The sequence below is a fragment of the Lynx rufus genome, unplaced genomic scaffold, assembly GCF_022079265.1.
Source record: "Lynx rufus isolate CCGP_SWC_20201006 ecotype Redwood Valley unplaced genomic scaffold, mLynRuf1.p SCAF_4, whole genome shotgun sequence".
Classification (NCBI taxonomy): Eukaryota; Metazoa; Chordata; class Mammalia; order Carnivora; family Felidae; genus Lynx; species Lynx rufus.
In genome coordinates, this window is record NW_025814856.1 from 54675760 (window position 1) to 54703653 (window position 27894).

The window sequence follows — 27894 nt, forward strand, 5'->3', positions numbered from 1 at the left end:
CTGGGTCACCCTCTCCTCTCCCAGCTAGGGCTTCCCCTCTGACCCTCAGCCTCAGACCTACCAAGAAGCCCCACTGATTTTCAGTAAGCCCTTCCATGCCCACCCCACCCCTGGATCCTTAGAGCAGGTTCTCAGAGGACCAAGGGACCCACCTCAAACTCACGGACAGCAGCTGCCAGCCGGGGGGAATGCAGGCAGTTCTCACTGAGTAGACTCAGACACCTGTCAAACTGCAGGATGTGAGCAGCGTGGTGATCAAACTCCTGCTCCCGGGCCAGGAAGACATCGGCCACCTTCTGCTGGTCCTCCCTGCAGCCGGGTAGGGAGATTGGACAGTGAGAACTCAGCCTCGTGACCAGCACGGTGTTAGTTGGTGAGCGTTGATCATGTCACTGGGTAGTGGTCCCAACTTGACCCTACCACACTCATTTTACTTTGGGCAAAGGACCCAACATCTGCACCTCGGCTTCTGCATTGGTCAAACAGAGACACAGTTTCACTTGGTGGGGTGTTAACCACCCCATCCCCCAGTGCAACAGAAGTAGGGGCAGCAGACCATGGACAGCTCACCAGTGCAATAGCCTCTCCCTCAGCTCCTCCAGGATCCCCTGGTGAAGGTCTCGGATGGCTGGGAGTTCACTCAGGCCGCGCCTCAGCTCCTCCCTGGCCAATGTGTCCTTGCTCTCGTGGTCTATTTCATCCAAGGCCCTCATGACAGCTCCGTGGAAATCCTGAAACCCCAAAGGCCCGTCATCCCACAGTTGATAGGCCTGAGCACAAGTCCCCTGCAGCTTTGAAGCCCTGGCCTACATACAGATAGCACAAGACCTTAGGCCAGCATCTCAGACCCCAGCGTTCTCACCTGTAAAACAGGGGTGGTAACACACACCTGCTGTTCACAGGTAACTGATGCCCAAAGAACACCCACCACAACTCCTGGTGCAGCGGGAGGCTTTCAAGCATGTTCACTCCTGAACTTAGGTTTTGCTCTTCTTCTGAAAAGTTGGGTAATTCCCTCTCTGAAGAAGTACAAAGCTTTGCTCTACCGTTATCCATCTTTGAAAAGGTTCATGCACTGTGTTGTTTTAAAGCAAAGTCTAAAGAAGTCATAGGCAACCACTCCATGGGGTGTTAAGCAGTCACTGAAAACGATGCAGATGGTGTCTATGTAAACATATTCGTGTCCTAGAGTTAGGACATCAAGAAGGGATACACAGTTGTCTTTCCACCCTGACATGGCTGTCTAAAACAGGACAAAGGAAAAAGCTGAAAAGAAATGGAGTGAAATGTAAACAGTGGCTGTGTCAGAGGTATAAGATCAGGAATGGTTTTTTTCTTCTCTGTTTTCTTCTCTTTTAAAAAAAATTTTTTTATATTTATTTATTTTTAAGAGACAGAGAGAGACAGAGTACAAGTGGGGAGGGGCAGAGAGGGAGACACAGAATCAGACGCAGGCTCCAGGCTCTGAGCTGTCAGCACAGAGCCTGACGTGGGGCTGGAACCCACGAACTGTGAGATCATGACCTGAGCCGAAGTCGGACGCTTAACCGACTGAGCCACCCAGGTGCCCCATCTTCTCTGTTTTCTAAAATTTCTGTATTGTGATTCATTTACTTTAAAAATTCAACTAAATTTAATGAACATTAAAATTGTAAAGAATGCAAGACATCTTTCTCACAACAAAAAACTATCTTCAAATCTACCTGCTCTTGCATGAGCCCCAGGCCTGAAGTTTTAATTATATGGAATATACTGAAACCACCTTGAATTGTGGAATAATAAACACCAGGAAAACCTCAGTATCAGAGGACATGTGGTCCAGCCCCAATCAAGGTCAAATCACCTTTATAACTTTCAGGAAGGATGCCCACACTGCCTTGTTTGATTGCCTCTCTGACAGAGAACTCATTACTGAGCTAGACAGTTAATTCCACTGCTGAACAGTTTTTATTGCTAGAATTGTCTCTTTACATTGAGATCTGAAAGGGGAAAGTGCCTGAGAGGATGGGCAGTCCCTCCTCCAGGAAGTCTTTCTGGTCTTCTCCAGAAAAGGAGTGCAGGAGAAGGGGAGGACTGGGAAAAAAAGGCAGGGAAGTGGGACAGGGCTAGAGAGAAAGACAAAGGGAGAGATAAAAATGAGAAAGCAGAGAGAAGGAGAGAGGGAGAAAGAGGAGAAAAGATGGAGGGTAGGAAGGAAGGAGGGACTGATGGAGAGCAGGACACAGAACCCTCCAGTATCTGTAAAGAGGCTGCTGTGCTGTCAGACAGAGGACAGCAGGTGTGGAGGTGACAAAGGTCCCTGCTTCCTGAACACCTCCTCCAGTCCGGAGCTGACTTCCTGCTGCTGTAACGTGCCCTTCCAGGAATCTGGGCAGAGATGGCGGGGAGGACAAGGAGAGGGCACCCACCCTGGCTTGTGGTCCCACGGAGGGAGAATGAGCTGGTTCCTCCTGAGGCCAGCCCTCATCAGTCCCAGTCTGGTGCAGTTTGAAGGTTTCAGGACACCTCTAGCCCCATCACCAAGGTCAGAAACTTGGGGCTGAGTCTTCAACTAATGAATGGATTCTCTGGCTGAAGGCGTGTGTGTCCTTAAGTGGAGACCACATGCTTGAGCTATAATTAGAAATCAAGAGTGGCTGGGTGGTTCAGGCGGTTGGGTGTCTGACTTCGGCTCAGGTCATGATCTCACAGCTCATGAGTTTGAACCCCGCGTTGGGCTCTGCGCTGACAGCTCAGAGCCTGGGGCCTGCTTTGGATTCTGTGTCTCCCCATCTCTCTGCCCCTCCCCCACTCATGCTCTGTCTCTCAAAAATAAATAAATGTTAAAAAAAAAATCAAATCCCATTGTACCTAAGCTATCAGAACCTTTCCTGAAAGCATGTTTCAGAGGGTGAAGAAAGTATGAACTACAAGTGAGAGGGAAAGGGAGGTAATGTTTAATTCTTATTTCTGCCCACAGCTGGCTCTGGGACACTGGGGTCATTCTGAACCTGGAGTGGGGGTTTCTCTGCTGACCCAAGGGCAGGAGGACCCTCCCATTCTTCCTTATGGGTCTCCATGTTTAGGACCCAGGCTCCAGCCCTACAGGGTCTTCTCAGCCCTGGAATCCCAGAGAAAGAAAGAAAACGTCCTGATGAAGAAGGATAATTCCTTTTGCTTGTGCTTGGGCAGCTGATTGACAGACTTTCAACACATTGTTATCGGCTCTGTGCCAGGTTCAAGCCCAGCTACACCAGAAGAAGCTGATGACTGTGGGCAAGCTGTCACTTATCTGAGCCTCATTTTCCTTATCTGTAAAATGGAAATAATGGCACCACTAAGTACAGCATGAGGCTGTTGAGAGGCTCATCCTGATGCTTAAAACTGCTTTATAAACTGTAAAGTGCTATCCCCATTGCAGTTGTGATTATATTTCAACTATGACATCTTCAGAGTAGGGTTACATCTGTTTTGTTTCCTGCTGTGTTTCTAAAGCCCAACAGAGCATGTGACACAGAGGAGTTTTATTATACTTGCTGACTGACAGAAAGACCTTATTTATTTAACAGGAGAGTGAGCCACAGGGGAGCCAAGACTGCAATCTGGTCACCCTGCAGCCCAGACCACCACAGAAAGAGGAAGAGGGAGAGAAGGAAGGACAAGCAAAAACAAGACTGATGGTTGCATGTGCATTGTACCCCAGGGAGCTAAAATATTAACTGCTCTGCAAGCTAGTTTCTCATCTGTAATTAATTCTCACTAAATTGACTAAGTCCCAATGGGCAGGATGGCCATCATCGACACGACTCATTTCAAAAACCAGAGCATAATTGGACTCGCCACAAACATCCGTTCTTAAAACTCATGCATCGGCTGGAAGCACCAAGTGCCTGTCGCACCATCCATCACTCCCTGAAAGGTTTCTGCTGTCTTAATAGTTCTGGCCATCATTGCACCTGGGGGCTCTCAGACGGAGGAAGGAGGTAGGAGATACCCAGCTCTCATCCCCTTATTCGTTCAAAGTGAGTGCCTGCTTTGCACCAAGTCCCAAGGAGGGAGTAGGAGCAGGAAATGCTGTTCTGCCCTCAAAGAGTTTGCAATCTTGAGGAAAAGAAAGGAGTAAAAACACAATTTCAACACAGAAGTAGAAGTACTGTGAGTGGGCAAGGCACAGGGGCTGTGGCAGGCCATAAGAGGGAGACCTGACTTAGCTCTGGGAAAGCATCCTATCTCCTCTGAGATAGGAAGGGAGTGTTTCAGGCAGAGGAGGCAACATGTGCAAAGGCCCTGAGGTGGAGGAGGCACTAAGTTAAATGTGTCTTGGGTGCAGTATGCATGTACATGTGAGTGTGCGCACTGTGCAAGTGCACAGGACTGGAATATGATGGCAATGGACGGTCAGACAGACGACCCATCCCACAGGGCTCTGCACGGTTTTAAAGGCAATTGGGTTTCATCCTGGGGTGACAGGGAACCACTGGACCAAATATCTATCTTACAAAATTCACGTTGTTGGGAGAACAAACTGGAGGTGGCCAGAACGAGAGCAAGACCAGTGAGAAGGCCGTCGCAGTCATCCAGGAGAAAGGCCCAGACCCAATGGTGGCCATGGGGACCGAGAGAGGGAATGGACTGGAGATAATAAGGAAGAAGAACTGAGTGGCCACAATGCCTACAGGATCCAATCCAAACGCATTTGGGCACCAGAGGTCTTCTTGATCTGGTTCCCCTTCTCACCATGCCCACTTACCAGCTCTCTGTGGAGCCTCTGCTCCAGCCTTAGAGCCTCTAGACCCCAAGCCAAGGCCTAGAGAACACAAATAAGTCCTTGTCAACCTGGAGAGTTGCAAATGTGTGACCTTGAGCAAGTCACTTCATCTGTATGGACCTCAATTTCCCCCTCTGCTAAATGGGAATACAAATACCTTCTTCACAGTGTTTGTGCATATTGCCTTCTGCTCTGTTTAAGGATTCTTTGTTTCCTGTGCTTCCCTTCTCCCCTAGACTCTGTTTCACTTATCTCTCTCCCTGGCACCCTGCACAGGGAAGGTGATCAACGCATGACAACTATAGTTTGGCACTATTATTATTTCCATTTTATTTCCAATAAAATAATCAGGTCCAGAAGGATTAAGTAAATTGCCCAACGTCATCAAGATGGCAAGATCTGGGCTCAAGTCAGCCTGACTCCAAAGTTGTAGCTCTCTTTCAGATGGCCCAGACGGGGGAGTGACAGATGCAGGTCAAGGAGGGGGACTAGAACGCGGTTCCTGAGTGCTAGCCAGGGCTTCTGGCCCAATCTCAGAGACCCTGGGGCAGCTTGGTGGAGAGGCCCGAGTGTGAGGACTGCCTCTCTGCCTCTGGGGCTCAGACAAGTTTCCTGGAGCTCACAGCATTCTCAGGACCCTGTCCTGGGCTTGTTAAAGTGGAAGCTGGGACTTCACATAGAGAGGCCTGGGCCCTTGGCCCCTTTTTCTCTTCTCCAAACCTGCTACTGAGTTTTCTAGGCAACACAGCACCTCTATTCTCTGAGCTAAACAGTTGGTGGGTGGCCAAGGTCCTCTTTGCAAGTAGTCAAACCACTGATGTTGTCGCCAAAAGTCAAGTGGACTCACTGGGATCCCATCTGGCCAAACGCACACCAACCTCAACCACGACCCACCTGTGTCACAAACATGCATTGGCAGGCCATGAGCTGTCCAGCAGACATGACTTCACCTGGCATGGTCAGCCACTGGAGGGTACTGTGGAACCCTGAAAACAATTCTGTTTTCAGAGGGGCAAAGACTCCTTCAGCTGTATACAAAATGTATGAACCACACAGAAAAATAAATACATTGGACTTCATGTTAACAGATGACTATGGAAAAGGGAATCTGGTTGTGCTATGTACTACTCCTATCCTTGTTACTTTTCTGTAAAACTGAATTTTTTTAAATAGAAGTTTAAAAAATCATTGAAAAAGTAAGATGAAAAGGGGAAAAAATGGTTGGAAATAAATTTAACAAAAGAAGCATAGAACCTACACTCTGAAAACAACAAAACTTCATCAAAAGAAATTAAAGAAGACCTAGGTAAATGGAAAGAGGTCTTGTATACACAACTTAATATTGTTACAAGGGTAACATTCCCCAAGTTGATATAGAGATTCATCTTAACCCTCATCAAAATCCCAGTCACCTGTTTGTAGAGAAACTTGACAAGCTGATTCTAAAATTCACATGAAGATACAAGGACCCAGAATAGTCAAAACTATCTTGAGGGGCACCTGGGTGGCTCAGTCAGGGTCTGACTGGCTCAGGTCATGATCTCACAGTTTGTGAGTTCAAGTCCTGCATCGGGCTCTGTGCTGACAGCTCAGAGCCTGGAACCTGCTTCGGATTCTGTGTCTCTCTCTCTCTCTGCCCCTTCCCTGCTCATGCTCTTTCAAAAATAAATAAACATTGTATAAAAATTTGAAAAAAGAAAAAACAAAAAACAATCTTGAAAAAGAAGAACAAAGGTGAAAGACTCACGGTTCCTGGTTTCAAAACTTACTATAGGCCTAAAGGAATCAAGATTGTGTGGTATTGGTATAGGACAGACATAAAGATCAATGAAATAGAATTCAGAGTCCAGAGATAAACTCAGAAATAAATGTTTATGGTTAAGTGATTTTTAGCAAGGGTGCCAAGAAAATTCAGTGGGGAAAAAAAGCCTTTTCAACAAGTGGTGCTGAGATATTTGGATATCCACATTCAAAAGAATGAATTTGGACTCCTTCTTTATATCCTATACAAAAATTAACCCAGAATCAAATACTTAAATGTGAAAGCTAAAACTATAAAACTCTTTAAAGAAAATATGGGAGGGCCGCCTGGGTGGCTCAGTCAGTTAAGCATCCAACTTCAGCTCAGGTCATGATCTCGCAGTTTATGGGTTAGAGCCCCACATAGAGCTCTGTGCTCACGGCTCAGAGCCTGGAGCCTGCCTCAGATTCTGAGCCTCCCCCTCTCTCTCTGTGCCTCCCTGCTCACGCTCTGTCTCTCTCTCTCTCAAAAATAAATGAACATTAAAAAAATAATAAAGAAAGAAAATACGGGAGTAAATCTTTGTGATCTGGAGCTAGACAAAGCTTTCTTAGATATAACATCAAAAATGCAACCAACAAAAGAAAAAATTAGATTACATTAAAATTAAAAACTTATATGCTTCAAAGGACACCATGGAGACAATGAAAAGACAAGCCACAGAACAGGAGGGATTATTTGCAAATCACATATCTGATAAGGGACTTGCATGTATATAGAACCACAATGAAAAGATGGCCCTTTAAAAAATGGGTAAAGGATTTGAAAAGATAGTTCTCCAAAGAAAATATACAAATGACCAAGAAGTACATGAAAAGATAGATGCCTGGCATCGTTAGTCATTAGGGAGATGCAAAATCAAAACCACAGTGAGATCCCACTTTATATCCACCAGGATGGCTATAATAAAAAAGACAGATAATAACAAGTTCTGCAAGGAGAATCTAAAATGGTGCAGCCACTTTGGAAAACAGCTGGTAGTTCCTCAAAAGGTTAAAAAGTTACCATATGGTCCAGAAATTGTACTGTTAGGTATATTCCCAAGAGAATGGAAAATGTATGTTCATACAAGAATTTGCCCATGAATGTTCATGGCAGCATTTTCAAAATAATCAAAAAGTGGAAAGAACTCAAATGTCCATAAACTGATGAATGGAAAACAAAACGTGGTCTATCCACACAATGGAATATTAGCCACGAAAGGGGTGAAGTACTGACACGTGCTACAATATGGATGAACCTTGCTGCAATTTACGTGAAATTTCAAAAACAGGAAAACCTACAAGAGACAGAACTAGACAGTGGGTGCCTAGGGCTGAGGCAGGGTGATGGCGAGTGACAGCTTTGGGGTTTGGGGTTTCTTTTTGGGATCATGAGAATGTGCCAAAATGGATTGTTGTGATGATTACACAACTCTGAATGTGCTAAAAACTATCGTATTTTACACTTTAAATGGCTGAATTGTATGGTATAAGATTTATATCTCAATTAAGCTATTAAAAATTGAATACGGAAGCCACAGATTGGGAGAATATTTACAATACATATATCTGAAAATAGACTTGTGTCCAGGATATTTAAAGAATTCCTATAGATCCATAAGGAAAAGAAGACAACCTAATTAAAAAGTAGGCAAAAGATGGGGCGCCTGGGTGGCGCAGTCGGTTAAGCGTCCGACTTCAGCCAGGTCACGATCTCGCGGTCTGTGAGTTCGAGCCCCGCGTCGGGCTCTGGGCTGATGGCTCAGAGCCTGGAGCCTGTTTCCGATTCTGTGTCTCCCTCTCTCTCTGCCCCTCCCCCGTTCATGCTCTGTCTCTCTCTGTCCCAAAAATAAATAAACGCTGAAAAAAAATTAAAAAAAAAAAAAAAAAAGTAGGCAAAAGAACTTCAAATGAGGATTTCCAAACGGCTAATAAACAGAAAGATACTCAATTTCATCAACCATCAGTTGGTGGTTGCTGCTAAAACAACAATGAGAAACCACTACACAATCACCAGAATGGCCATGAGTAGAAAGATGGGCAATACCAAAACGCTGGGCAGCATGAGGAACGTTATTCCCAAATGTTGGGGGTGGGAGTATATATATTCAACCACTCTGAAAACCTATTCGGCAGTTCCTAATAAAGCTGAACCTATGCTTACTCTATGACCAACAATTCCACTCTAGGTAGATACTGAGGAGAAATGAGTGTTTATGTTCCCTAATGATACGTGTATGAACATTCATAGCAGCTTTATAATAGCCCAAGCTGGAAACAGCCCAAATCATCATTAACAGGATAGATACACCAACTGTGGTATATCCACACAAAAGAATACTAATAGGCATGAAAACTTGGATGAATCTCACAGATTATGTTGAGCTAAAGAAGCCAGACACAAAAGAATACATAATTCATGACTCCATTCATATGAAATCCAACAACAGGCTAAACCAATCCAATGTGATGGAAAGCAAAACAGTGGCAACCTCTGGAGGGTGATACGGACTGGGAAGGGGCACAGGACGCCTCCTGGGATGATGAAAATGCTCTACGAGTGGCAGTTACAAGCGTACGCACACACATATATTAAATATTTAGGCTCTACCTTTGTGCACCTATCTGTAAGTTATAAAACATTTTTTAAAAAGGAAAGCGGTTCTCTGAGGTCCCTGGGTGAGGAAAGACAAGCAAGCACTGCTTTTCTCCACTGCTTTCATGTCTCCTCCAAGCCCTTTAATTAAAGTTAAACTCCAGGGCCTGGAGTTCATGGTCCTTCATGATCCAGAGCTGATCCAGCCTACCTTTGCAGCGGACTGCTCATTTCTGTATACCCCTGCTTCTCCAAGATAAGCCTGCTTCACAATCGTCTGTGGGACTTATTGAAAACCCAGATCGCTGGGCTCACCTCCAGAGTTTCCATCCAGTAGGCTGTGAATGGGGCTGGGTAATTTTCATTTCTCCCATGTTCCCAGGTGCTGCTGGGTCTTGGGACCACACTTGGAGCACTACTGCTTTATAGGAGTCCTCTTTCCAGCTGCTGTGTCTTTGTTCTGTGCTTCTGACATCTGGTCCATGTCTTGCTCATCTTTTAAAGCTGCTTCAAACCCTACCTCCATCAGGAAGGCCTCCTGGGTCAGTCTAGTGGCCTTTCAAGTATCCTACAGCCTCTGGAACTCTGGGGTTACAACCTGAAGGGAGCCACCTTGGTCTCAGAACGTCTCTGAAGTCTCATGTTTTAGCTTAAGAATTAAGGTGTATTTAACATTATTCTCCAAAATATATCCATGTGTGATTTAATTTACTCAATACATATCTAGGGGCAGCTAGGTGGCTCAGTCAGTTAAGCTCCGACTTCAGCTCAGGTCATGATCTCACAGTTCGTGGGTTTGAGTCCCCATCGGGCTCTCTGCTGTCGGCACAGCGCCTGCTTCAGATTCTCTGACCCCCTCTGTCTCTGCCTCTCCCTTGCTTGTGTTCTTTAAATAGACATTAAAATTTTTTTAATTAAAAAAATATATGTATCTAAAGCAAAGCAGGAGTGCTTAGAAAATGTGCTCTCTTTATGCTGTGGCCTCAAGTGCTCCTGGACACCTACTGCATACCTCAGGGAGGAATGTATGCATCCCAGCCTGAAAAACAATGGCTTCACAGAATTTTGCATTGTCAGGCTATTTACTTACTCTGTATGTTTCTGTCATCTTCCCTCCAATTATGCAGGGAGCAGACTGTGTCTCATTCACTTTCACCCTTAGACTGACCCAGCTTTGTTCGTAACTGTGCTGAGTGGATGTTTTTAAACCATATTTTCTAAAGCCCCTGGGGATCTGTGCACAGCCAGGATTGGGGAACAGTGTTCCAGAGGATGCTTCTCTCGAGGGGGCAGGGAATCACAGAGAACTCATGCCGAGTGGATTTTACAGGATCATGTACCTGTGGGTCTCAAATGTTACTGTCCATCAGCATCACCTGGAAGTTTTGTTAAAATGCAGATGCCCAGACCCTACCCCTAGAGTTTCTGATTTAGCAGTTGTGGGCTGGGGCCCAAGAATATGCATTTCCTGTAAGTTCTCAGGTGCCGCTGGTTCAGGGACCACATTCTGAGAACCACTGAAATAGATGACTATTTCTCACACTGTGCTCCATGGAGACCCAGGGATTAGAGAGGTGGAGGCAGAGCCCAAACTTTGGCCCCTCCCACCTTTGAAACAAAGCACCTCTGCTTTTAGCTACTCTTCATACTGAGGGTCTGAGTGAAATTCCATTTGAAGAGAGTTTTCGTGGCTAAAAATGTCTGAGTCCCACCAGCCATCTCAGGGTGAGGGATTAAGGAGGAAGGGACATTCCAGGGTCACACAGCAAGTTTCTTCCTGAACTGAATGAAAATATACAGGGAAGAGCCACACATCTGGGATAGGAACCACTTTACTGAGAACTCCCCAACAGCTACTACATTCATACTTCCCAATAAGGACAGCTTATCCCTTCTCCAACAGTTCAGGTAGAAAGAAAAGCACATTTTCTCACACTGAACCAAAATTTGTCTCTGAGTCCACCAAAGATCAATAAGTTCACTTTGTCCTGGAAGAGAGCCCAGCAAAGACTTAGAAACAGGGCCCTCCCCACTGAATTAAAACTTACTTTTTACTGTTATCTACGGACTGGAGCTACAAAAGTTAAAGTAAGACACTGTATGTTAACTAAAATTTAAATATAAAAAAAAAATAAATGCAAAATGCTATGGTGGGTGGGATCCAGAACAGAAAAAAGACTTCAGTAAAAATGAAGGGTATCTGAATAAATTATGGAATTTAGTTAATACAAATAAATAAATAAAAGTAAGAGACAGACACAAAATCTTCCTATCTCCACACAACTTCCCCAGCATGAGGCTACCTGGGAGCTTGGTCTGGGTTAACCTGTGGGTGCCCTAGCATCATGCCCTCCCACCCAACCCACCAGACCACCCTTCCCCTCCTCCCCCTCCTTCAGGGCATCTGCTCTGCTCAGGGCTCCCAAGTTCCTATGCCTCCCTTTTGAAAGGCCTTGGGGCATGGCATTCAGGCTCTCCCTCAAGACCAGCTCTTCAAGCCCCTTCCTGTACACCACACACCCCCAAGCCCTCCACTCTGTGGACTCATTCCTGCTGCTCCTATCCCCTGGAAAGCCTGTCCGTCAATGCCAGTTCAACATCCTCTCTTCTAGGAAGCCTTCCCTGATTTCATTCCTCCTGTGTACACTCATTCTCCCCTCCTTAGGTTCCCTGCCACCTAAATGCACTGTTCCACTTCTGTTTGTTTCCTCCCCTTCTCAGGGCTCTGGGGTCAGATGGTCCTGGTCCTACTTCTTACTGGCTGTGTGACCTTGGGTAATTGGACTCATTCAACCATGTGAGAAATATTTATTGAGCACAGACTATGTGCAATTAAATGACATAATGTATGTAAATTGTCAACCACACAATAGGAGGTCAACAAATGCTCACTGCCACTCCTGCCACCCCTCCTCAGCATCAGCTACACTGGACATTGGCTGTAATGAGAAGCCAGAGCTGGTTGGGTGAGGAAAGAGGGGACCTGGGTGGGGAGTAAACTGATAGCACCCAGCTTACATAAACTCATAAATTTGCTAGTGAGTCCCTCTAGATTCTGTACTTGCCGCAGTCATGTCAGCACCATGGCCACAGTTGAGTTAAACACGTATGCAGTGATAAGGGAGGGCTTCTGAGTAAGTGGCCTTTTCCTCCGAGAAGTCTGAGAAATCTGGCTTGTCCTGGACACTCCTGATGCACTTTCAGGTGGCTACCACCATTGAGCAAGGCGGGTGTGGGAGGTGATGAGTGGGCTGGATGCAGGGAGGATCTGAGAAGCCTTTCTGCCCTATGGCCTCCTAATACTCCTCCCTAAGTCCCCTGACCCTTTCACAAAAGCCCGATAGGCCCCTGAGAGCCCTCTCCCCACTCTACACACTCACTTCCTTGGGGAAATCCGGGTCACTGCTGGGGCTTCGGTTGACATCTCCACACTTGATCACTTCTGGTAGACATCCTGTGCCCAGCCCATCACTGGGATGTCCTTCACCCGCCCCTCATGGTTCACAAAACTCACACTAAACTCCTCATCACCCCCATGCCTAGCCTGACCCCCTCCAGCACTTGCTGCTATGGTGAGTCAGCAAGCCAGAAATCTGCTACCTCTCCTGTACCCCACAGCCACTCACCAAGCATGCTGTCCTCCAATCTGCCTGCAGCTCTCCAGTCCAGTGTCACCTCCTGCTGGAATCACTCAATGGCCTCCCCACAGAACTCTAGGGGATCAAACCCAAAGCCCCACTTCTGTGTTGCTCTGCCCCTCACCTATCACCACTCTCTCACACACATGCTCCAGCCACCTAGAATTTCTTCAAGTTTCCAAACACTCCAATCTCTAACTGGCCTCTGCATCTTTGTACATGTGGATCCCCTTGCCGGGTACAAGCCTTCCTCACCTGGCTAATTGCTCCCCATCCTGTAGGTCTCAGCTTAGACACATTTCCTCTGGGAGTCCTTCTCCCACACCTAGAAGCCTGGGACATATTCCTTGTCTGAACCTCTCAGGCTCAGTACGCCCCTACCATTGTACTAATATTGCCCCTTTTTGCGCCTGTCTCCTTCCTAGACTGTCAGTCCCTGAAGCGCAGGGACCCCGTACCCAGCACATAAGAGGTGCTCAGGAAATATTTCTGATGGAAGAAGTGGTAGGACTGCTATAAGGGCTGACCCCGCCATCACTCATTCATCAGATATTTACTGAGCCCTGATGGTGTACTGGGTCTCACAAGCCATTGGGAATGGGACTGGTCAAGCTCTCTGCCCTCCAGGAGCTCTGAGTTTAGTGAGGGAGAGACACAGTAAACAAGCCTCTAAAACAGCCCCAAAATAAATGAAGCAAAGTGGATGGAATGAAAAGGGAGGGAAAGATAAGTCAACAATCAGTAACCCCACTCTCAGTAAGGGACAGAAGGATGAGACAGAAAGCCAGCAAGGATGGAGGAGATTCAAAGCACTGTCGATCAGCCTGACCTAAGTGACATCTATAGGATACCCACCAGCTAGAGCAGAAAACACATTCTTTTCAAGCACACATGGAACATTCTCCAGGATACACTATACACCAGGCCACAAAACAAATCTCCATAAATTTAAAACCACACAGTGTACATTCTCCAACCACGACAGCATTAAAAGCGAGCAGCGGAAGGAAATTTGGGAAATTCACAAATAGTTGGAAATAGAACAACTTAATTTTAAATAACTCATGGGTCAAAGAAGAAATCACAAAGGGAATTAGAAAGTATTTGGAACTGCATGAAAATGAAAATACAACATAAGTAAACAAATACATGAATTAGATGATTTTTAAATATGAAACATTCTGTAAAGAAAATAAAATGAAGTATGAGCTAGCTGATAAAAAAGAGGAGGTACAGCTGTGGTTCCTGAACTTCCCTTGGCATCCACACCCTTGCCATGGCCTCATCATGGGGAGAGAAGATCCCTGCCCCTTGTCTTTAGTCCAGGCCACAGCACTTGCTCTGGCCAATGGGTCATGGGCAGAAGTGATCATGCACCAGTTGTAAGGCTGAATCTCAGAAGCTCTCTGGTGTTTCTTTCTTTTTTTCCTTAAAGTTTACTTATTTATTTTGAGAGAGAGGGTGGGGCAGGGAGAAGGGGAGAAAGAGAGAAGCCCAAGCAGGCTGCATGATGTCAGTGCAGAAGCCAGGCGGGGCTCAGTCCCACAAATTATAAGATCATGACCTGAGCTGACATCAAGAGTTGGATGCTTAACTGACTGAGCCACCCAGGCGCCCCTCCTCTGGTATTTCTGCTTGCTCCCTGCAATCACCACAGGGAGAGCCTTCCCTGGGTGCCTGCTGTCTCTTCAGCCTGGGTCCCAGAATGAATACACAAGAAGCACAGCCACTGAAGTGAACCCAGCTTTGACCGATTCAGTTGACCCAACTTCCCTTGCAACTAATAGTGCCCAGTGAGACTGAGGCAAAAGTGGACAAGTAAACTTTTCAGAAAAAAAATTTTTTTTCAAGGGGCTGGGAACATGACCTTTTAATTTTCCCCTTTTTTCCTTCTTGCCTGGGACATGGATGTGATGGTGAGAACTGCATCAACCATCCTCTGTTCATGAAGAACCTTGGAAATGGATGCGGCAGAAAGATAAACGAAACCTTGGTCCCTGGTACTTTGTGGAGCTGCCAAACTTAACCTCAATCTCTTACTTCTGAACTTATTTCACATGAGAGAATCACCTTTACATTAATTAAGCTATCATAACTGGGTTTTCATTACTAGCAGCTGAAGACAATTTTTAACCAAAATAGAATTATTAGGAAAGGCTTCTGTAGTAGATTGTATTTTTCCCAAGTGGCCCATAACAATATCTCCTATCTCACAGGATCATTGCACAATGTGAGCTGGATATTTCTCCCATTGATGGTGGAAACCGTACCTCCTCCCCTTGAACTTGGGTAGACCTTTGTGACTGTCTCCACTAACAGTATGGTGGAAGTGGTGCTACGTGACTTAAGGCTAGATCATAAAAATGCCAGGCACTTCCTCCTGGCTCTCTCTTGGGACACTCACTCTTGGAATGCAGCCACCATGCTGTGAGGAAGCCCAAAACTTGCCCAGGCAGAGGGATCACATGGAGAGGCCACAAGTAAGTGTTCTGGCCAACAGCCCAAATGAGGTCCCGGACAAGAGCCAGCACTAACCACCAGTTGTGAATGATGACTCTTAGGGTGATTCTAACCCCTGGCCATCAAGTTGCCCTTTGTCTTGAAGTTCTCTCCAGATATCGGGGAGTAGAGACACACTCTCCCCACTTTGCCCTGTCCAAACTGCTGGCCCAGGGAATCTGCAAGCATAATAACATGGTTGTTCTATGCCACTAAGTTTTGGGCACCACTTCTTTGAGTATTGATACTTGAGCTGACACCAGAATGAGAAGGAGAAACTGACTATGAGAAGATCGGGGGTAGGACATTGTGGTGGTGGGAAAAGCAAGAGGAAAAGTCATGCAAAGGAAATGCATCTGTAGTATCTGAAGAGCAGCAAAAAGGCCACAGCGTCTGGAGTGAACAACAACGTCTGGAGTGAACAACAACGTAAGTGGTAGGAGGCAGTGCCACAGAGGTGGGCGGGGATCAGAGACCCCTAAGGGTCTCTTAGGGGATGGAGCTTCTCCAAGGGAATCAGTCATAGGGAGCGTCTCCTAGGCATGGTGATAACTTCCAGGGTACCTCTCCCAGTAGGAAGAATGGCTTCTGAAAAGGCCTTCAATGCCTTAACCCAAAGGAAGAACCCATGGTAGGAATCTTCAGCTTTTGGTGGTGAGGGGTTTTTTTTTTTAGAAGAGGAAATAGAGGATTGAAGGTGTTAGGGGATATAACTGTTCAACATCTAAAGCGAATCACTATGTATAAGAAAAAGCATAAACCCCATAGCCTGGCATTTTAGGTACCTGGTTTCCAGACCAATCACTTGACCCCCCAATCCCACCTCCAACCTGCCTTTAGAAATTTATCCATGTTCTAACCATGTGTGATGATGCACCATTCTCCAGATATATCATGCACCTTTAGGCCTAGGAGCATTTCCGTGCTGACCACTTGCCTTATGTACCCTCCATCAACATCCTGGCCTCGTGGGCTCCTTCAAATTCCATCTTAGGGGCACCTCTTCTGACAATCTTCTTAGATACCCCAAGGGGGAATAAGTCTCTCTCTCCCCCATCCCCCTGCAGATTTTGCACAAAACTGTAATTGTGCAAATTATACTTAGCAGAGTAGCATAACTGACTGTTTACCTGTTACTCTTCCCCATTCCACCCTTCCCCCGCCCCCCACGAAAAAGGGATACCTATTCAAGGGCAGGTTCTGGGCCTTATTTATCTTTGGGGCTCCAAGGCCCATCCTAGTGCCTATAGCACTGTAAAAATCCTGTGATGTCCCATCCAAAAGGAATAAGCTGGATGGATGGATGGTTAGATGGTTGGATGGAAGGGTGGATGGCAGGATAGGTGGGTGGGTGGATGGATGGATGGTTAGATGAATGGGTTAATGGGTTGATGGGTGGATGGATGGATGAGGAGTTTGACAAATGACTGGATGGGAGGATGGGTGGATGGTTGGAAGGATAGGTGGACCTCTGAACAGTGGATAAACTGAGGGGGGATATCAATGAGTGCATAAATGTGCCATAAGAGGCATACAAAGATTAAAGGACAGATGAGTGGGTGAAAAGCTGGCTACATGAGCGGGTGAGAGTTTGATTATACAGATAGATGGGCAGGGGGATGAATGTATTTATGACTGGGTTCCTGGAGGGATGGAAGGGAGTATTTAAACCAGAAGTCAGCAAGCCTTTTCTGTAAAGGACCACATAATAAATATTTTAGGCTTTGCGGGGCACATACAGTCCTGGCCATGTATTTTTCTTTACCTTTTTTGCCCCCAAATTGTATATTTGACAAGAGCCTAGTATCAAGACTATATGGAAAACTCTTACATCTTTTTTTTGAAGTACAGTTGATGCATCTTCATTGCCTTTTCTCACAAACATTTATTTTTTTAAGTTTATTTATTTATTTTGAGAGAGAGAGAGGGAGGGGGAGAGAGAGAGAGAGAGAGAGAGAGAGAGAGAGAGAGAGAGAATGAATCTTAAGCAGGCTCCTGACATAGGGCTCGAACTCACAAATTGGGAGATTGTGACCTGAACTGAAACCAAGAGTCAGACACTTAACCAACTGAGCCACCCAGGCACCCCTTTTGCAAACATTTAAAACCTATAAAATCCATTCTTAGTTAATTGGCTACAAAAAAAACAGGATCTTGGTCATTACGACTCAGGTTTGGGTGACGAGAATTTTTAGTTAGCTCTGTCTACCATTTGACAAGCTCAGGGTTGAATCCCAAACACAGAAGGCCAGAGGACACCCCCTCCACCCCCCACTGCCCCAAAAGAGCATAATGGAGCCAGAGACTTTTCTAGTTGGGGAGGTTCAGAATGCACGCTCAGCCCTTCCCCTCACTGCACAGCCTTGGGATTTCTTTTTTTTTTTTTTTTTTAATTTTTTTTTTCAACGTTTATTTATTTTTTGTGACAGAGAGAGACAGAGCATGAACGGGGGAGGGGCAGAGAGAGAGGGAGACACAGAATCGGAAACAGGCTCCAGGCTCTGAGCCATCAGCCCAGAGCCCGACGCGGGGCTCGAACTCCCGGACCGCGAGATCGTGACCTGGCTGAAGTCGGACGCTTAACCGACTGCGCCACCCAGGCGCCCCTGCACAGCCTTGGGATTTCAATAGCATCGAACTGTAAGGAGGAATTCTGAGAGAGAACCTGCCAATCTTAGCAATTAGAGATGGATCCAGAGTGGGGAGTGGTGGACAATGTCTCGAAGTTTACGGGCCTCCCTGAGGCTCATGTACCCGGCTAGGACTTGTAGTCACATTGGGGCTTTTCTGCCACTGCCATCCCCACAAGCACTGACATCATCAGTATAGCTCCGGATCACAATTTCCCGCAACTAGCTTTTGAGTTGTGACTTTTATGGGCTCGTTTTTTTTTTTCTTTCTCTCTCCTCAGGATATTATTATGGATTACCAGAGGTTTCAACATCTTTCCAACTGGCAGGAAGCAGCGCAAACACAGATGGAAGTTTCCCAGTTAAAACCCTCTTAACAAAGTCATAAAACAAAAAGCCCAGCCTTTCTGTCATGCTGCCAGCTCAGAAGCAAGTGAGAGAGAAGAAAACAGGAGAGTGAGTCTTCCTGCCCTTCCTAAGGAGATCTTTTAGGTATAAGAGGGTGGTACATTATGTACCTGAGGACTTTTGGGTTTTATAATGCACACAAAGCTCTCATCCTGAAGGGCAAAAATGAGGGGCTGGGCGCACAGACCAGAGTAGTGCTCTGTCCTGCTTCCAGGAACCTGGGTGCCCTGCTCACATGGCAACAGGACACTAGGGTGATGCCACTGACAGGGGCCTCAGCTGGCTTCAGCAGGAGGCCTGGCTTGGTGCTGGGTGCTCTGCTACAACCAGAGTGGTCTTTGCCACAAAGAACTCCAAAGGCAGTCAGAAACGTGGGATTAACACACAATAGTGCACTAGAAATACAGGGACCTGGGTGTTTATCCTGGCTCAGTCACTTTCTCTGGGCTTCCATATCACCAGGAACAAAATATCAAGTGGACATTCCCAGTTCTGATGTTCTTGGATAGACATGGTGAACAATACAAAACAGCGTGGAATCAGATGCTGAACTACTAGGGGACTGGATATGGCTTAGAGACCTCAGGGAGCAGGTGCCCCGATGTTCACTCACTTCCCATGTCTCTGCTGTACCTTCTTCCCTCAACCCTCCTTATGACTCAGCCCAAAAGTCACATCCTCAGGGAAGCCTGCCTAGATTCCCCCAGGTTGTCAGTTCTTCCCCCATGCTCCAGATGATTACTCATTTACTAATCTGTCTCCTTCACTGGCCAGAGAGCTCCTGGGGAAAGGCCTGAAGGATCTTTCTATTCACCAGCTCTTGTCACACAGCAAGTGTTCAAAAAATATTTGTTGAACTGAAATGAACTGACTGCACAGGGAGACCTTCCAGGCAGTCTTGTGGGTTGTAAAGGGTGGCAGTGCCTAATACCCAGGCAGTCCCCAAGTCTGGCCTCCTTTCTTCTGAAAGTCCAGATGATTTCCTCACCACTGGCTCAAGTGTTATTGCCCCAGGGCTGGGATGACTGAGAAAGCCTCTCTACACCCCAGCTGCTCTGTCATTGTGCAAGCAATCACCTTCTCCATATGGACCTAAACATATGCATGCACCCACACACGCACACGTAGGCACACACATGCATACATGCACACACATACATGCACACGTGTACACACGCACCCACACATGCATACTCACATGCACACACAGCAATGATCCAGAACTACATCTGTCCTCCTTCTGCCGTCCTCAATAAGAGGGCTGAGGAAACTGCAAACACCCTTCCAGAACCCTCAGCACATCCCCCATACACCCCCTTCTGGTCAGAGAGGCATACTCATGGAAAGCATGCTGCTATTCACCCCCCGAAGCACATGAATCAGGGGACAGACGTCCACAAAAAGCCTTGGTGAACATTTGTCTGCTGCCAAGCCTCTGTTCATCGAAATCACCTCTGTCTCCTCACTGCTTTTCTGCCTCTTATATCATAGCCTTGTAAAAGGGCAATTAGTTTTGGACAATTAAAATGATTAACTCACCAGATGTAAGTGCTGAAGCATCTCCACGTATCTGCAGAGGGAAAGAGGGTTGAGTTTGCATTAATTCCCATCCTGTTTAAGCCAGGGAGGGGTGATGTTCTGTTAACAAGCTCAAGGCCACAGGCAGCTGCTTGGGGACTCACGCTTTCTCTGAAGACAGCAGTTCCTGTGCGATGACATGGGCTCTGGACTGTCCTTCTACCTGCAAGAGAGAACAGAGTGATCAGGAGGGACAGCACCAATTCAGATGGGGGAAGGGAGACCCCAAGCACTGGGTTTACAGAAGGACCTCCAAGCTGCCGGAGACAAATTCCACATACTTCTCAGCCCATTCCTGCCACTTACTCTCTGTGAGACCTTACTGTACCTCAGTTTCCTCATCTGTAAATGTGGATATTGGTAGCATCTAACTCAGGAGGCTGTTGAGCTAATGCCCAGCACACTGTCCAACACACAGAAAGTGCTCAGCAAGTGGCCACTATCATGACTGCATGACCTGGGCCTCTACCCATAGGCCCAGTAACCTTGAACAACCTGTGGTTCTCTGCGCATAGGGAGCTCTCTTACGTCTTGCTTTTGCACATGCTGTCCCCTTCCCCTTCTCTGCCTGGCTAATTCCCAGTTATACTTTAAGACTCAGCCATGGTATCTATCACCTCCTCCAAGGAGTCTTTTTTGAACCCCTTCGTGAACCAGCTGGGTTTGGTATCCTTTCTGAACATCCTCCTCTCAGGACACCAATTATGTCTCTCCTAGAGGGAAGGAACCATAATGGTTCACTATCACCCCTGCATGACCGGTACCTCACATACAGCAGGCTAGCTTTTGTTGACTGAAAGACAAATGAGTAAATGAATGGATGAATGAATGTCCATTCTGTTTTGGAAGCACCAACTCTCCCAGCTGACCTCAGGAGATGAGCCATTTAAACCATCTGAGGCCCAACTTCTGCACCTGTAAGATTTGGGAATAAGTGAGATTATGTCTATGAACAGGAAGGATGGGCGGGGACTGAGGCAGATGCCTGGGCCTTCTGCCACAAGCAGGCCCCTCCTCTGTGGCCCCAAACCTGCCAGATATCAGACACAGCTGCTGGCTGGGATCCAGAAGAGCAAAGACTCTGTGGCTCAGCCTGACAGAACAGATGGCAGACGCCAGGAATGTGCAGGCAAGGCTGAGGTCAGAGTGGCCCACAGTGGAGCAGAGGGCACTTGGATGGGACACCTGGCTTTTGGTTCCAGGTCTATCACGGCCTTCTGGGGCCGCTAAATGTGTGGATGTGTGATAAAGTGACCTCTAAATTCCCTTTTGTGCTGAACCTGTGTGTTACTAAACTCAAGGAGCCACTGGTCAAGCCAGTGGTCTACTCTAATGACTAGAAACTCACTACCTATTAAGAGAGCAACTACAGTGTTATGGTTAAGAACACAGACTCTGGAACTAGGCAATCTGAGCTCAAATCTTTCTGCCTTTTGCTAGTCATGCAGCCTCTCTATACCTCAATTTTCCTATCTGCAAAATGGGCACAACAGGATAAGGATGCCTAACACCTGCATACTGTGAAGATTAAATGAGTGAGTGTATATACAGAAAGATATCTGTCTATCTCTATCTATGTATCTATACACACATCTCTCATTTGGAACAGTGACTGGTGCACAGTAAAAACCACAGAAATAATGGCTATCGTCATCTTTGCGGTTTTTGTTGTTGAGGCAGAAACCAGGGACAGAACCAAGTGCTCAGGGATGGAATAAGAAAAAACAATTTACAGGGTCATGTAGGGGAGAGGTGTCAACTGCAGAATGAAGGCTGAACCACTCCTCTGAGAGCGGCAGTTGAAACAGTGAAAGCAAAGGGACGCTGGGATGAACAAGCATCAAGTTCAAATCCTGGTTCCAGCATATTGTGTAATCGTATGACGGCTGGCAAACCATTTCCTCTGAGCCTTAGTTTCTTCATCTGAAATATGGTGGAGAATAATCAACCCGATCTCGTGCACTGGCCTTTTTGATGAGGCATTCCTGACTCAAGGCCGCTGTACTTGCTGCTCCTTCTGCACGCGATGCTCTTCTCCAGTTTTTTTCATTCTTACTTTCCGACTTTTTCAGGTCAAAAATCACATCCTCACTGTGGCCAACCATGACCACCCGACCTAAAGATCACCCAAAGTCATTCTCTACCCCAGGGTTCCTCAGCCTTGGCACTACTGACATTTTAGGCCGGGAAGCTCTGGTTGCAAAGGCTGTCCTATGTACTGTAGGCTCATTAACAGCATCCATGGCTTCTACCCACTGGCCGACAGTAGCAGCTCCCACCCCAAGTTGTGACAACCAAAAATGTCTCTAGACATTGTCAAAGTCCTCTGGGGGAAAAATCTCACCCCTGGGTAAGAGCCACTTGTTATAACTTTTTATCTGGGTGTGTTCTTCTTTACAGCAGCCACATTACCTGATGTTACCCTTGCACAGAGGATATGTTCAATCAACATCTGAATAAATACATGAAATGAGATACAGTGCTTAGCACACAGTAGGCATTCGATAAATGAGTTCCCTTCTCCAGCTACTCCATCCCTGACAGTTTCTTGACTAAGAAGCATAGTGTTTTTAGAGATTTCATTCTCTCCAAGGCCACCTAAACAGGGCAGAACTTGGGCCCACGGTCAGTCTCCCTCCCGCATCTCACTGCTGTCTCTTGGCGGGCTGTCACAGCATCCATGGAGCAGGAGGGGAAACAGTGAGGCCTCCAGAGGCCTCCAGCCTCACCTGGCCTCCCGCCCTTCCCACAGGCGCCGAATTGTGACTCACTGTCTGCCTTTTGCATCTGCAGGGCTAGTGTGGGGTTCTGTGGACAAAAGCAGCTCACCCCTCCCAAGCAGGGGCTCCTGCAGAGTCCCACATGTGAAAAGTCTTTGCAAACAAAACCCTCGTAATGGAAAATATACCCTGCCAGGACAAGCCTTAATAGCTAAGAAACCCTGTGGTCAAGCTTCCATCAAGAGAATTAGTTTATAGACAAAGGACAGGGGTCAGAAGTCAAGCCAGGTTCTTCCCCTATAAAATGAAGACAAGATGACCTCTAATCTTCTAGGGGCCTGTGATTCAATTTTCACTTGTTATCCAGCATGATGCTGAGAGCCCCTGGTGCTGTGTCAGAAGGCCTTGGTTCAAATCCCAGGCTCCATCCCTTCCTATGCATATATCCCTGGACAGCTGATTCCTCTTCTATGAGCCCAAACTGTAAAACAGTGATGATAATAATACACACTTAATAATAGAAGTGTTAGCATTTATTGAACACTTAGCATGTGCTAAGTATGGCTCTAAGCTTTTTACATGTATTCTCACTGCATCCTCTCAACAACCTAGGGGGGCAAGGTACAATTATTAGCACCTCCATTTTACAGATGAGGAAACTGAGGCACAAGTAAGTTCTAAGATTTGCCCTAAGTCACTGCTAGTAAGTGGCAGAGCCAAGATTCAAGATCAGGTAGTCTGGCTTCAACAACCAAGCACTTAGCAGTGTGTCTGGCACATAGTAAGCACTCTGTAAATGGCATCTCTGTTCATTATAGATGGCAGGTTTTCCAAACTGGGAAACACCTATCCTTTACCTGTCCTCTAAAGGTAGTAGCAGGAGTCTAGCACTCCTGGGGGAGCCCAGGCTAGTCCTCTGAACTCAGTTCTCTCTGATTTCCAACCCTAGGAGCAGTGCCTGCCATGGTACATAGGAAAGAGAACTATGCTGGAAGTCAGGATGCCTGGACCCACATCCCAGGCAGGCTGTGTGACTCAGGACAAGACCCTCTTGGATGCCTCAGTGTCCTCATCTGGAAGATTGGGTCAGCATTCTCACCTGCAAGGATGAGATGATGAGATGATGGATAGGAGTCATCAGGCCCACCCCAACATTTGGAGTTGTTGTCATTACCATTGTTACATTCTTGAAGCTGTCATTCCCCCAGACTTCTGGTAGGGCTGGGGCACGGGCCATTCTGCACGTCCTTCCCAACCCCTCCTGCCAGACGGGCAGACTCTGGGTGGGACGTACGGGGCCGTCCAGCTTTAGTGCCTCTGCTGATGATGGATGTGTCTTCACCAGCCCGACAAGAAGGGGGCCTGGCAGGCCATGTGCCCGAAGCTCTCCTCAGAAGCTGCTACTGGGCGTTGCCCAACCGGGCCATTTAATATAGATGTTTGTTTAACCAGGAAATGAACTCTGAGGTTGACGGCAGTGTCCAGGGACAGACTTCTGGGAACAGGGTTCCTCCCAGGAACGTGGGGGATGGGGGCGCCAGGGCCCACGCTATCGCGTTTCTCAGGCTGTGGGTGTTAATATCAGGCGGCCACTGGCCCCTCTGCCCAAGGCCGAAGCAGCTTATCTTCCCCGTTCCCCAGGGCCGCCCAGTCCTGCACTTCCTCCCCAGGCCCTAGGCGAACCAGCCGGTCAGTGTTGGCTATTCTGAGACCAGGTTGGGAGCGCTAGTCCTCCGTTAGGGACCCTCCTGTTTGCAGTCCCAGAAAGAGCTGGGAGTCCTAGTCCTCTGTCTCCATGCCTCAGTTTCTCCAGCTATGAAATGGTGGGGGGGAGGGCTTAGCCTCCTTCTAGAAGAGCAGTTCCCCAAGTGTGGTCTGAGAACCTCTGGGGTTCTGTCTCCCTTTTCCGACTACTTATCTGTGAAGCTGGCCCAAACAACAGTTCTGACAGACTGAGCACAGAGGCAGCAGGGCCCAGCTGTCTTCTAGGAAGCCAGACATTATGAGTATTTTCAAAAATGGAAAACTCATGTCACACTCCTCATTAAGTCTTCCTGAAAAGTTACTCTTCATAAAAAAAGCCATTTATGTTAACATGCAGTGGACTTATTATTGTCATCTAAAACAATTTTTTTTAATGTTTATTTTTGAGAGAGAGAGAGAGAGAGAGAGCAAGAGAGAGCAGGGGAGGGGCAGAGACAGAAGGAGACACAGAATCCGAAGCAGGGTCCAGGCTCTGAGCTGTCAGCACAGAGCCTGATGTGGGGCTCAGGGCTTGGACTCACAAACTGTGAGATCATGACCTGAGCCAAAGTCAGACGCTTAACCGACTGAGCCACCCAGGCACCACTTATTATTGTCATTTTTTAAGTGAATTAAAAGATGTTTAGGGGCTCCTGGGTGGCTCAGTCGGTTGAGCATCCGACTTCGGCTCAGGTCACGATCTCGCGGTCCGTGAGTTCGAGCCCCGCGTCGGGCTCTGGGCTGATGGCTCAGAGCCTGGAGCCTGTTTCCGATTCTGTGTCTCCCTCTCTCTCTGCCCCTCCCCCGTTCATGCTCTGTCTCTCTCTGTCCCAAAAATAAATAAACGTTGAAAAAAAAAAATTTAAAAAAAAAAAAATAAATAAATGTTAAAAAAAAAAATTAAAAAAAAAAGATGTTTAAAAATTTTTCTCAGTGTTATCTTTTCATGTGGTAAATACTGACTGATAAAACCCATAGAAACAAAAACTCTTTGGGGTCCTCAATCATTTTTAAGAGGAAAGAGAGGTGGGAGACCAAAAGGTTTTGAGAACTACTGTCCTAGAGGTTGTTACAAAGCTCATATAGGATTGTAGATGGAAAAGCTCCTCATTCTCAGTGAAAAATTACGGAGGAGGGAGGCATCGTTATTACTGTGTAATAGTGATAGTAACAATTATTATTATTGTGAGAAGCAGGCCAGTGAACCTCCAGCTTTATGGCCTGGCCCTCAGGATGGCCCCAAGTAGGCCCAGAGGCCACATAGTCCTTCTCCACAATGTTCTACTTTGCAGAAGAGGAAGAAACCACCCCCAAAACTCCTGGTTTCTAACTACCTTCCCTGCTTGCAGGCCTCCTGGGCTCATACATGCTCTGCCTTTTAAAAAAATTATTTATTTATTTAAAAAAATTTAAAATGTTTATTAATTTTTGAGAGAGTGTGAGCAGGGGAGGGGCAAAAAGTGAGGGGGACAGAAGATCCAAAGCAGGCTCTGCACTGACAATAACGAGCCTGATATGGGGCTCGAACTCACAAACTGTGAGATCATGACCTGAGCTGAAGCTGGAGGCTCAACCGACTGAGCCACCCAGGTGCCCCCATACCTGTTCTGCCTTTAAACAGCTGCCTCCTTCTTTCCAAGTTTGTCTTTGCCAGTCCCTGGCCAAGCCCCATGTGCTGGGTCTTAACGCCTGGCTCAGTCCTCCCCATCTGTGGGACAGCATTCCATTCTCTCTGCACCACAGCCCTTGGCCTCTCAGCTCCTTGACTTTCTTCTCAGGTAACTTTTGCCCATATTTACATCAGCTTCACCTAGCCTGGGCCTTCTCCACACTCAAAACTGCCCCACCTCTGAAGTGAACTTTCTGGTCCCCATCTTGGACCAGAGTTTCTAGCGTCCCTCCACCCTCAACTGAAATTGTCTCTTAGCTGATTGGGATCTCTAGCCTTTCACCTACTCCCATCCATTCCAGGTCACGGTGGCCACCTTCTGCTGTCACGTGAAGCCTCGAGTGGCTCTCGTGGTTCCCTAGCACTTGCAGGAAAACTTGTCATCCAGAATGATGCTGAAAGCACGGGCTCTGGGGTCACAAGACCTGGGTTCACATGCCAGGCTCCGTCCCTTCATACACCTATGCCCTTGGACAAGTGATTTCTCTTCATCGTGTGAAACAGCAATGATAATAATAATACCTACTTATTAACAGACAGCTACCGCTACTGAACATTTAGTATGCGCTAAGTATGGCTGTAAACTTTTTATGTGTATTCTCACTGAATCCTCCCAACAACCTATGAGCAAGGTACTATTATTATCACCTCCATTGTACAGAGAAGGAAACTGAGGCACAAATAAGTCCTACCCTTTGCCTGTGACTCAGCCTAGAGACCCTTTTCAGAAACCTCTCCTCTGTTCCTCCATGCCCCCAGGGAACTCAGTTTCACACCTTGTTTTTCCCTACCTCTGGGCCTTTTGGGCTCATGCAGGTCCCTGTGCCAGAACTTCCCTATAATCTCAGCAAATGTCTCTAAGTCACACACTAAACCTGAGGTGGGCCCGGTCACCACGGCAGGCATCCCGCTGCTCCATATTTGCCAGCCTCCTTGGCCACACAGCCCGCTGAAAGAAAAACCCACGCAGAAGGGAGCAGAGGCTGCCTTCTATGGCTGTTTCAAGCCCTGGGGAAATACTGTTGAGGGTCCCAGTGAAAGGGCTTGCTGGCGTGTTCTGAGGCCACATCTGGAGAAAGAAGAGTGCTCAGAACTCGCAGGTGGCACCAGATTCCTGGAGAGTGCTGTCTCCGGAAGTTCCTCCAGGCACTACTATCTCAGACATTGTCCTTCTCCTTGGAACTCAGGTCGGAGTTTCCAGCACAGCCTTCGACGGCCACTGGGAAATTCAGACAGGAGCTTGGGGAGACATGGCTCATTTTTATCCCAGCTGTCACCTGTGCTCCCACAGGAGGCAGAGGAGGCATAAAGATGGCGAAAGAGAGGCAATACCTGCCAGGAGGAGGGCGGGGAAAAGGTGGGACCAGAGGTCTTCTGGCTCCCCCAGCACTGAGTGGCTGCCTCCAGTTCATGATGACGCCTGGCTTATTCTAGTTCTTGAAGTCAGGCTGGTGTGAGTCTGGGTCTGGCCTACATGCTTTAAAAAACTTTTAATTTTGGAAGGACTCTGGTTCTGGATGCAGTCTGTAATACATTCATACAAGCAGCATGTTATCTTGGAAGGTGTCGAATGAGAGATCAGGAAACCTGATTTTTATTCCTAACTTTGCCTCTAATCTGCGGAATAACCTCCAGCAACTGAGGGCCTCTCTAGGAGCTTTAGTTTTCCCTCCTGTAAGACAAAGCAATCTCTTGCATAACTGAGCTGCTATACCCACTGAGTTAGAACTCTCGATTCCCTCTCCCCCAGCCTCTGGCAAGCATCATTCTACTCTCTGCTTTGACTGTATCAGATTCCTCACGTAAATGGAACCACACAGCATTTGTCCTTCTGTGACTGGCTCACTTCACTTGGCACGATGTCCTCCAGGGTCATCTGTGCTG

At 47.0% G+C, this 27894-nt stretch overlaps 1 protein-coding gene across 2 annotated transcripts in view; it reads right to left on the reverse strand.

Moving 5' to 3' along the window:
- The window catches only part of FGD5 (FYVE, RhoGEF and PH domain containing 5), a 111951-nt gene that overhangs the window by 31211 nt on the left and 52846 nt on the right, over positions 1–27894 (reverse strand). For both annotated transcript variants that reach the window (XM_047097057.1, XM_047097058.1), the window contains exons 3-6: positions 19983–20041; positions 19840–19870; positions 571–731; positions 153–309 (exon numbers count right to left, since the gene is read on the reverse strand). In XM_047097057.1, coding sequence (XP_046953013.1) covers positions 153–309; positions 571–731; positions 19840–19870; positions 19983–20041 — 408 coding nt within the window. The remainder of the gene's footprint in view (positions 1–152; positions 310–570; positions 732–19839; positions 19871–19982; positions 20042–27894) is intronic.